This window comes from Nematolebias whitei, chromosome 19 (assembly GCF_014905685.2).
Source record: "Nematolebias whitei isolate Nwh7 chromosome 19, NemWhi1, whole genome shotgun sequence".
In the NCBI taxonomy this organism is placed as follows: Eukaryota; Metazoa; Chordata; class Actinopteri; order Cyprinodontiformes; family Rivulidae; genus Nematolebias; species Nematolebias whitei.
The window spans coordinates 18,885,779-18,897,731 of record NC_056516.1 but is presented as its reverse complement, the minus strand read 5'-3'; the positions used below and the strand labels follow the sequence as shown (position 1 = coordinate 18,897,731).

The following is an 11,953-nucleotide window of genomic DNA, read 5'->3' as shown; positions in this document are numbered from 1 at the left end:
AGTTGCTTTAATTTTGGAAGTGGGTGGGGTGTCAGCTTCACTCAGCTCTTAGATCCTAGTATATTGTTCCTTTTTTTTTTATTGGGACTGCCCAGTAAGGCAGCCCCCTATTATTATCCACCTGACAAGGGTTTCTTAACTTTATATCTTACTCTTCCATCAACTTTAATGTGGCCCGAACCACAATGTGTACCCCCACAAATGTTATATCAAAACAACCGGTTCAGCACCATGATGTGTGCTATTACTTTTATTGACGTTTCGAGTTACCATGGCAACTTAATTAGCAAATAAAGACACAATTTTTATTAGTCATTTTTCATAGACTAGTTGCAAATCAAATATCTAAGATGGCCACCTGAGCTAAAAAGGAAAAATGCTGTAAATCAGCCATTTTTAGAGATGTTAAGCTGAAATTTGGTGTGGTAGTAACTGAGACCAATGCCCAGTAAATAATGAATTTGAAAAATCAAGGTGGCCACCAAAGCTCAAGTTAAATAACTTTAACTCAGCTATTTTTCACATGGAGCTGAAATTTGGTGTGGTTATAGTTGTGAACCTTCCCCATCTCACATTGAATCCAAATCAAAAATCCAAGATGGCCACCATAGTTTTAAAGGAAAAATTACTTTAACTCATTGATATTTTGCCATTTTAGGCTGGAATTTGGTGTGAAAGCTGAGAGCGAACCCAAACACTTAATACTGTCAAGTCAAAAATTTAAAATGGCCGCCACATGGCAGTCCCCATCAAAGTTTCTCTAGGAACTTTTTAGTGTACTTTGGGTTCAACTGGGACCTTGAGTACACAATTTTGGTCCACCTCATGCACCACATGTGAGGAGAATGACAAAAAAGTCTCTTTGAACCTTGAGATGCCAGTCTGTGCCCAACAGAATGAATAATTATACAACCAGAAGAGACAAGAAGGATGAAGTGAAGGATGGGAGCAGTCAGAAATGAGAATCAAAAGTAAACGTTTGTTGGAGAAAATAAGTAATACCAGTAAGATACATGGTGTTTGTGTGTTACACTCACCCTGAATGTGTTAAGGTGGACGTGATGATCGAACCAGAATGGGAGGAGGAAGAGGAGGAACAAGACAGAGCTTGCTGAGCAGCCAGGCTGCAGCTTGGTGCCATCATTGGACCGAGGGCCTGAGGATGGTGCAGCGGTTGCTGCGGGTGTGGGTGCTGAGGCTGGGGAGGGTGCTGTAGCTGAAGCTGGGGTTTGTGATGGTGCTGGTTCATACATGAAGGCCCATTGTGGGAAAGCGTCTGTAGAGGAAAGCAGTGGCAACAGCTGGGACCATTTTAAACTTGTAGGGTTGTATCTTGTTCCAGCATGCAGTGTGTGTTTTACAATCTATTATAGAAATAGTGTGTATGTGTGTGTGTCTGTGTGTGTTTGATGACTGGCTGGTTGATTTACAAGGTAGAATGTGATCACCTGGTGTGTCTTTCCTGCAGCAGGTCAGATATCTGCAGTTTTCTAATTGGGTCTGACTACTTTTATCTTGCTCACAAAAACAGCCGTCACCAAACACAAACCATGACAGAATTAACATGCAAACACCGGATTATTAGTAGATATTTCCTTACTGTAAATTCAGTGAAAATAAGTTAAAAGCTTGAAAAAAAAAATCCCTGAATTTTAGAGTTATTCTATATGTACCTTTTTGTTTTTCTCCTCCTCTTGTTCTTGAAGAAACTCTTCCTCTATCTCCTTGAACAGACCCACCTCCTCACAGTTCTGCAGGAATCGCGTCGGAGTCGGAGTCTGGTCTGAAAACATCACCCGAGTGGACACAAAGGAGGCAGATTTAAGATATCTAGCAGATATCCAAGTCTCGCTTCCACCCCACTCCCAACAACAGCAGTCTGTGGTTTGAGCCCATTTTCTTTTTGAACCAACGGCAGTCCAGGTTGTAATGTAAGGAGGAGAGACAAGCCACGCTCTCAGCTTCGCTCTCTGATAACATCAGTCTGTCTCTCTGAGCCGTCTAAACACGCAGGGGTCAAAGGTCATCTGGGCCTTTTTGTTTTGACATGAGGTTTCCTGCAGGAGGCTAGACAAACTGCAGGACATGGGATGCAGGGAGAGGGTCCCAGCGGGACATTCTGGAGAGGTTAGCTCTCACGCCAATGTTTACAGCCAGAAAGGCAGCTGTTTCTATGGTTACAGACTTTATCGTATGACAGTATTTTGACTGTGATACTGTGGAATCGGTTTGTCATGGTGACCCATGAAAAAAAAAAACTGCAGTTGCTCAACATGCACATGTATTTTTAAAAGTTTTAAAATTAAACATAATTTTGTACAATTGTATGAGTATAGAAATGTCTTTAAAAATTCCTCAAAACAATTTTTAATCAAATGTCTACAATTTTGTTGCATTTTATGCTATGAATGTCAGCTGAATTAAAGTGCCAAGTCACAACAGAAGTTGTCTTAGGGCACTGTACAAAAGCATTCACATACATGAGACAATTAGTGAAAGTTATCTATCTAAGGAAGCCAGCAGATTATGTTGAATCTTCCCTTCATTTGAAATGCATTGTATTTCTTGGAGGTTCCTACCTGTTAGGAGGGAGTTCATTGTTCATGCTCAGAATGGAAGATCAAGACAAAATGAAGACTCAATGCAATCTGCTGGCTACAAATTGGCTTTTTAATGTATGTGAATGCTTTTGTTCAGCACCCTGAGACAACTTCTGTTGTGACTTGGTGCTATATAAATAAATTGAATTGAACTGAATTGAATTGCAGTCTCCCATCCTGAGCAAGCACATTGGCAACAGTGGAAAGGAAAAATAAAACTCCATTTTAGCAGGAAGAAACCTCCAGCAGAACCAGGCTCAGGACGAGCAGCCATCTGCTTTGACCGGCTGGGGTTTGAGAGGAACAGGAAGGAGGAACAGAAAAACACTGAAGGACATGTCCAGGTGTACTTTCTATTAGAAGAAAGACAAAATGTTAAGCATGTTAAAGATAAAAATAATTACTAATACAAACAGGCAGAGTAGAGCAAGTAAAGCAGCAGCAGAATGAGGAAATTTGGTCAATTTGTCCTCCAGCAGTCACAGTGTATGGCAGTAATTAAGAGAATAACTAACTAAGGACTTAAACTGGACAATGTGTCAGCCTCATGGACAGAAACTGGAAGTTGATTGCACAAGAGAGGAGCCTGATAACTGAAAGCTCTGCGTCCCATTCTGCTTTTGGACACTCTATAGGAACCATAACAAACCTGCAGTCTGAGAGTGAAGTGCTCTTTTAGGAAAATATGGAACAAAAAGATCTGTACGATGGAGATGGAGATAAGATGGAGCTACATTGTTGAGAGCTTTTAGTGTTAGAAGTAAAATTTTAAATTCTATTCTGAATGTGACAGGGAGCCGATGAAGAGAAGCTAAAACTGGAGAGATTTGATCTCTCCTACTAACTTCAGTTAAGACTCTGGCAGCAGCATTTTGGATTAATTGAAGACGTTTTAAAGAAACATTTGGACACCCAGATAATAAACCATTGCAATAGTCCAGTCTAGACGTGACAAATGCATGGATCAGTTTTTCTGCATCATTTTTAGATAAGATGTTTCTAATTTTAGTGATACAGTATTACACAGGTGGAGAAAGCAGTTCTGGTAAAAAAAAAATTAATGTGTGGAGTTAAAAGACATGTCCTGATCAAAAATAACATCAAGATTTTTAACATTAGAACTGGAGGACAAATTAATGCCATCTAGAAGAAGTCAAAAGCTGCAAAATGTATTCCTAAGATGCTCAGGTCCAAAAACCATAACATCTGTCTTGTCTGAGTTTGAAGCAGAATATTAAGGGCCATCCAGGTTTTATGTCTTTAAGCCACACTTGTAATCAAGTAACTGATTGGATTCATTGGGTTTCATGGATAAATATAACTATCATCAGCATAACAATGAAATAAAATTCCCATACTGTTTAATGAATTTACCTAATGTATTGGTCCAAACACTGAACCCTGAGGAACTCCATGACTAACTCTGGTGTATGAAGAAGATTCGTTATTTACATTTACAAACTGGAGTCTGTCAAATAATGATTTTAACCAATTTAGAGCCGTTCCTGTAATTCCAACATCATATTCAAGTCTCTGTAATAGAATATTATGATCAACTGTATCAAATGCAGCACTGAGGTCTAACAGGACCAGTGTAGACACCTGTCCATTGTCAGAGGCCATGAGAATATCATTAGTAACTTTCATCATTCCAGAATCAATATCATGTTTCTTAAGTAAAGATTTAATTACAGCAAACTTAGCGCGCTGTGGTATGTAACTATTCATTAAAGATGAATTAAGCAGATCCAAAATGGGATAAAAATTAGGGAAAATACCTTTTTAAACAGTCTGGTTGGAATGGGATAGCAGATATGTTGATGGTTTGGATGAAGCTATTTTTAATTTATTTATTAAGTAAAATATTTCCTTTTTTTATTTTACTCATATATTCTAATAATGTTACAGCCATCAGAAGATCAGTAACAATTTTTGTGTGTGGTAGCAGCACCATATAAAACAGGATGACTTCATTTTTTTTTAACATGTAGTTTTATAAATTTTATACATATGTTGCACATAACTCTTTAGTCACATAACCAAAGATACTGATTTGCAATTTCTAAAATTTTACTGTTTTTGTATATTTTCAGGCAAAAAATAAAAACTGTTTTTTTTTCTATTAACATTATTATCATTCATTTTTAACAGCAACAGATTACAACAAGATATTGTCTGCAGTGCCTAATCAGTGATTTAAAAACACAGGTCCATCTAAAATTGTCAACTTTTTTTGCCAAAATAATGAACGTGCACAGACTGAATTTTCTCCTTACTGAGCAAAAATACATGTACATATTTTTAATTTTTAACTTCCATACCTTTTTTTTTTCCTAATGCAAAATCTGCAATGAAAAATGGAAGGGCAAAGTTTCATATTTGTTCATTTTATGCGTTTAATAAATATATGCAGAAGAAACTCGGTTGTTCTAAAGTAAAACAACATTATAGACGTCTGGTGTTTTAGGCATGGCCAAGAGGTTTAGAATATATGCTTTATGTATGAAATAAAAGGTAAAATATTTCAGATAAACCCTGGATTCTAAACTAATGTGCCCCTCCTTTTTATTGTTTTCAAATCAAACCATGTTTGTTCTAACATGATGTAGTTTACAGTGCGTGCTGCAACACGAGCCGCTCTGTTTCATAGAGCAGGCCGCCCGAGGGAAGGAAGCCTGTATGGAGGTTATCTGATTTCATACTGTATAACAACACATTGTCATGTTTTTTTCTCATTGAGCTTTGATCCCAGAAAGGGTTTACCCACACAAACATTCAGCCTCACCTTATATTTAGCACAGTGGAGTAAAAAAACAGAGTAAAACAAAATCAGGAAGAAATAACTGAAATTAGAGTGAAATATCCGTTGGTGCTGCACTCACCTGTAAAAGCTATGTCTGCCTTGATGGAGGAAAACTTGAGCGTCATCTCATGCTTGTGTCTGTGGATGATCAGGTGCTCTTCTAGCTGGAAGCTCTGCCCACACAGAAGGAAAAATAAAAAAGAGATGAGCGCAGCTGGAAGACAGATGGCGACTGGGAAAATATCGCCAGGTTCTCCGTAATAACTCGTAGATGAGAAATAAACGGAGTTAAATTTATTCAAGCATTTTAATTTGCTATTTACATTAAGTTTGATTATCTTTTTTTAAAATTTTTTTTAATGAATTTTCACACAACTTAAGCTTTGTCTTATACTGACCTGAGAGCATCCAGGAGCGCCACACACATACAGCCTGTCCTGTTTGTCGTTCATGTCAAGCACAAGCCTGCACAAACAAGACGAACTAAATCATCATATCTTTAAAGCATTGAAGCTTTGGGCTGTAATAGAGTAGATGATGGAGGTTTCACTTTGAGACACAACATCTCGAGGAAAACGATCCCTCTGATGTCAGCAGGGGTGCAGCAGCTTTTATGTGTATTTATCTTTCTCGGGAAAAGTATTGTAGCACACTGCTGGTCAGTGTTGCTTTTCCTCTTGTTTTTTTAATGTATTGCTTATAATCATTTTAGCACTAAAAGGGCTTCAAAGTCTTCCACCCACAATGGCTTTTATTTTTGATGATTATTGTACAGAGACAGTGAATTTCCATCGTTTCAGCATGAATGTAGGCTTTCATCGGTTAATAATGAGTGTGGATTTCTTCCTGGTAAAATAAAGGTTTAATAATAAACGGCACAAAAGTCATCCCAGGACAAAAAATATACAGTTTGCACTAACAAATAAACCAAGCCGCTTGGAGTTCTGCGCAAAGTGGGGAGATGCTGCTTTTATTGACCTTTGAGAGCTTGAACTCTCTGCAACAAGTTTTAAAAAGAGGTGACACAAAGGTCGCCACTTGCCTGACGTTCTTGTCTTTCTAAAACGGCCAAGAAGGAAGAGAAATAATCATTCCTGTCCGAGATCATTCTTTCATGAAAACAAAAAGAAAGCCAAAAAGGGGTTCTGGTGTTATGGGAAAGAGTGAGAGCTGAAGGAAAGGGCAAAAAAATATATGTTTCCATAAGAAATGAAAAGAGCGTGCATGTGTGTGTGTGTGTGTGTGTGTGTGTGTGTGTGTGTGTGTGATGGAGAAGAAAATGGAAAGCACAAGTGGTAGTAAGAGAGGAATAGAAGGGAGTCAGGAGGAGGAGAATGGGTTGAAATGAGGAGAGGAAGAATGAGGGAGGACTGCACTTCAGGGCCTTACAGGTTCGAACCTGCCTCGGCCCCCATTTTCCAACCAGAGGTGACATCATAGTGTATGCGTGTGTGTGTGTGTCAGAGCGTGTGAACGTGCGTTACAAATTCAAGCGAGACGAGTTCCATCAATATACAAAACAGCTCAAACAAGTTATAATATAATTTACAGGTGATATGTGAGAGAAAAGTTTATTTTTTTTAACATATTAATAGCATTAATTCCCTATCCTCTCGCAGATTATAGCAGATTCAGCACATTTCCAGTGAGTGTGGATCCATCCGTGCACAATGACGTCATCCTTAATGCATAAATCCTACACAGCAGTTAATCACCTCATGGCCACTTCTCAAGCTCTTTGTTGTTTTCAACTTAATCCTCGTTTTATTTTTGCCTCCGTTTTGGTCCTTGACACAAACATTACACGTAACTTTTTAATAAACAACATTCAATCAGCTGTGATAGCCCAGGAAACATTACTTACTGTTTCTCAAAGTTGCCCTTTTTAATGGAGACTGAGTCATGATGACAACAGCGAGGCATGGAGTTCATTCAGCTCGAGTTTAAAGGTTCTGGTTCTGTCAGGAGGAACCGTAAAGCCGGTGCGTATCTTTCCTCCACCCGCACCACCTGTTCAACTCGCAAACAAGCCGGGCACAGCTGTATGAAGGGTGCTGTCACACCCCCCAAATAGACACAAGTACCCGTCCGCTCTGACAGCACTTCTCCCGGGACAACCAGCGACTAGCTTAACAACAAAAAGATCAAAGTCCCGCCGCTGTCTCCTAACGCAGGTTATATGTTGAATAAGTGACTAAAAGTGGCGACATGGCAGCGGTGTGAGCAGCCGCTCGCTCCTGGAGGCTGAAAGTTTTGTGAATGGAAGCTTACCTACGAGTGGAGAGGCTGACGAGCGGCGCTCCGCCGAGGAACCACGTTGGACTGGAGCTCGATGACAAAACCATCTATTTACAGCGGCATTACATCACCCCGACGGTGACGTCACGTGGGATTCCTGAACTTCTAAATCATTGCAGAGGGCGGGGCTAAGGGCACCGGCCGGCATAAACGGAGGGGCGGAGCTAGACGGGGACAGCAGTACACACGGTGGTGTGTGTGGATCTGGACTGAAACAGACGAACCGGACCAGACACAGCAACAGAAAAACTTTATAGGACAGCCTGAGGCGCCGAATGAGACACTTTTTGACACTTTTTTTTTGAGAACTTGAGACTTGACCTCATAACTGTGGCCTAAAGTTATTATTCCTATTATAAAACAATAATAAGATAGGCCTTTTTTTTCATGCCAAAGTTTTAACTAAGATCATATTAACCCTCCTGCTACCCTTGGGTAAAAATGACCCACTAGGCTTCAGTTTGACCCATGGACAGCAGCTATATTTTAAAAACAAAGAGAGAAAAAAGTAAAATGTCACCCTCAGCTGAAGTGTTAGCAATGACTCACAGCTACAATATTTTGCTAACAGATAGAATCTACACCAAATTGTTATGGCCAAATGTTAAACTAAGATTTAGCAATAATAATAATAAGAAGAAGAATATCATCAAACTATAATGTGCCTTTCTGAAAGATTCACACACTCAAAAATCAGCAATAAAGCAAAAATGGGGAAAAAAAATTTAAATAATTTTTTAAATTAATTTTTATAAAATAGGCCCTGTGATGGACTTGCGACCTGTCCAGGATGTACCCCACCCCTTGCACAGTGATTGCTGGACATGAGCACCAGTGACCCCCATGACCCAAGATGGAAGAAGCGGGTCAAAGATAATGAATGGATGGATTTTTATAAAATAGTTATGCACAATTAATACTTATGTTTATTGTTTGTTTATACTTATGTCTAGCACTTTGAGATTATAAAATGTAAAGTGCAGTACAAATTGAACACATTAGTATTATTATATTAACCTATAATTATATTTTATTATCTGGGGCAGCTGTGGCTGAGTGGTTAGAGCATTCATCCTCCAATGCAAGAGTTGGGAGTTCGATTCCACCAGCAGTCACATGCTGAAGTGTCCCTGGGCAAGACACTGAACCCCTCATTGCCTCTGATGTGTGTCCCATCAATGTATGAATGTGATAAAGCACTGATTAGTCTTTGTAGAGATACAGTATAGTAGAGAGCTGTATGAATGGGTAAATGAGGGCACAGATTGTAGTGTAAAGCACTTTGAGTGTCTTGATAAGATAGAAAGGTGCTATATAAGTACAGTCCATTTTACCTGCTAACTTTGTGAACCATGTCAGTTTGGAATAAAACAAAGTTTGGGTTGGACCTGATCGAGGAGCCAATGGCCCTTCCAAATGTAAAGATCTAAAGTGAACAATGTGAGAAAGTATTCACATATTTTTGTCACACCAAATCTCACTGGCATTTTAAAAATTGTGTGTGATGTGCAACGAATAAAATCGCTACTATTGCACAACTTTTCTGAAAATGTTTCAATTTGATCACAATTTTGTCTCACCTTTGTCTCCAAACAGTCTCAATTTGAATTCACAGTTTGGAGACAACAGTGACACAAAATTGTAATAATCATATACATATATATATTTTTTTTAATTGTCAAGTCTTTGTGCGACTTAGTTCGCTGTGGTGACCACTGATGAAAAGTGTGTGTGTGTGTGTGTGTGTGTGTGTGGGGGGGGGGGGGCTCAATTTGGATTCACAAATTGCCGAACCTTTTCAAAGTTGTCTCACATTTCTCACACTTTCTAACTAAAATGATAAGGGTAAAAACCAACCAAACTAACAAAAAACAAGTTCCTGATGCCATTTTGGAAACTTTCATGCAACCAACATGTGAAATTTGTCAACAACAGTCATACCACAGTGAGATACAGACTAAAATGGATTATTGCCATCTTTAAACAGCTTTGATCTGTAAAATTTACATGTGGTTCTTACAAACACTATATTATTGAATCCATTATTGCCGAGTGAAAACCTAACTGTTGTTTATTATTTGAGAGGTGAAGTTCACCCCAACAGATATTGAGTTAAAATTTGATGTGTTGGTAGCTGAGAGTCATTTAAAACACATATTCAAAGTCCTCCTTTTTTGCAGGATCTTTATTTAAAACTAGCTTTAAGTATTGGAGTCAACCTTGATTGTCTGTTATCAAAATATCTCTTGACCCACTGAATGGATTTAATTAAAACCTTGAGAAAATAACCACTGGATCGTCATCATCTTCTTCTTCTTTTGGATTTTCCCTTTTCAGGGCTCACCACAGCGAGTCATCTGTCTTCATCTCACTCTGTCCTCTGCATCCTCTGTCCTCACTCCAACTACCTCCATGTCCTCTCTAACTGCATCCATATATCTCCTCTTTGGCCTTACTCTTTGTCTTTTTCCTGGCAGCTGCATTTCTAACATCCTTCTACCAATATACCCACTGTCCCTCCTCTGGACATGTCCAAACCATCTCAGTCTGGCCTCTCTAACTTTATCTTTCAATTGTTCAACCTGTGCTGTACCTCTGATGATCTCATTCCTAATCTTATCCATCCTTGTCACTATAAGGAGAACCTCAACATCTTCATTTCTGCTATTTCCCGTTTTTTTCTCCTGTCTTTTTGTCAATGCCTCTGTCTCCAGACCATACAACACAGCTGGTCTCACCACTGTCTTGTAAATGTTTCCTTTGACCTTTGCTGACACCCTTTTGTCGCAAATCACTCCTGAAACTTTGCTCCATCCACTCCATCCTACCTGGACTCTTTTTTTCACCTCTTGACCACACTGCACATTTTCCTGCAGTGGACTCCAAGTACTTGAAGTTCTGCACCTTTGTGACCTCTGCTCCTTGTAGCCTCACTGTTGCACCGGCCTCCCTCTCATTCACACACATGTACTCTGTCTTACTACGTCTGACTTTCATTCCTCTTCTTTCAAGTACATACCTCCACCTCTCCAAGTTCTCTTCCACCTGTTCCCTGTTCTCACCACAGATCACAATGTCATCTGCAAACATCATAGTCCATGGGGATTTCTGCCTGACCTCATCTGTTAGTTGGTCCATCACTAGAGCAAACAAGAAGGGGCTCAGAGCTGGCTCAAATTAAGCCCTGCCTGTACCAGTCTAACATACTTCTCTGCCACTACAGATTTCCTCATGCAATACCAAACCTCCTCCCTAGGCACCCTGTCATATGCTTTTTCTAAATCCACAAAGACACATTGGAGTTCCAACATTTTTCAGTCAGAGTGGAGTTCTTTCTGATCCTCTCTGTACTTCTCCATCAGCATTCTCAAAGCAAAGATGGCGTATGTGGTGCTCTTTCTTGGCATGAAACCATACTGCTGCTCACAGTTACCTCTCATCTAAGTCTAGCTTCCACAACTCCCTCCCAGATCTTCATCGTGTGGCTCGTCAACTTAATTCCCTGTAGTTGCTACAACTCTGTACATCACCCTTGATCTTAAAAATGGGCACCAGCACACATCTTCTCCAGTCCTCAGGCATTTTCTCACTCTCAAATACGCCATTGAATATTTGAGTCAAAAACCTCACTTCTATCTCTCCAAGACATTTCCAAACCTCCGCTGGTATGTCATCAGGTCCTACTGCCTTCCCTATCTTCATTCTTTTCAGAGCTTTCTGGACTTCACCTTCACTAATCATTCCCACTTCCTGGTCCACAGTTTCTATGACCTCTACTCTTTTTTCTCTTTCATTCTCTTCATTCATTAGCTCCTCAAAGTACTCCTTCCATCTTCTCATCACACTCTCCTCACTTGATAGAACATTACCATTCCTATATTTAACAAGCCTAACCTGCTGCACATCCTTTCCAGCCTGATCCCTCTATCTTGCCGATCAGTACAAGTCCTTCTCACCCTCTTTAGTGTCCAGCCTCCCATACAACTCATCATACGCCATCCACTTTGCCTGAGCTACCTCCCTCTTTGCTCTATGTTGCATCTTCTTGTATTCCTGTCTCCTCTCTTCAGTTCTCTCACTGTCATATTTTTGCTTGGATAACCTCTTTCTTTGAATAGCATCCTGCACTTCACTATTCTACCACCAGGTTTCCTTATTGTCCATCCTCTGTCCAGATGACACACCAAGTACTTTCCTACCCATCCATCCAGCCATTATATTTTACCCGCTTCTTCCATTTTGGGTCACGGTG

The 11,953-nt window shown here is 39.7% G+C and overlaps 1 protein-coding gene across 1 annotated transcript in view; it reads right to left on the bottom strand.

Moving 5' to 3' along the window:
• The window catches only part of LOC119426107 (cyclic AMP-responsive element-binding protein 5), a 19,610-nt gene extending 13,746 nt beyond the window's left edge, over positions 1–5,864 (bottom strand). Inside the window, exons 1-4 of the mRNA XM_037693665.1 lie at positions 5,802–5,864; positions 5,483–5,576; positions 1,674–1,783; positions 1,038–1,276 (exon numbers count right to left, since the gene is read on the bottom strand). Coding sequence (XP_037549593.1) covers positions 1,038–1,276; positions 1,674–1,783; positions 5,483–5,576; positions 5,802–5,855 — 497 coding nt within the window. The 5' untranslated portion in view covers positions 5,856–5,864. The remainder of the gene's footprint in view (positions 1–1,037; positions 1,277–1,673; positions 1,784–5,482; positions 5,577–5,801) is intronic.
• Between the last annotated feature and the right edge of the window lie 6,089 nt (positions 5,865–11,953).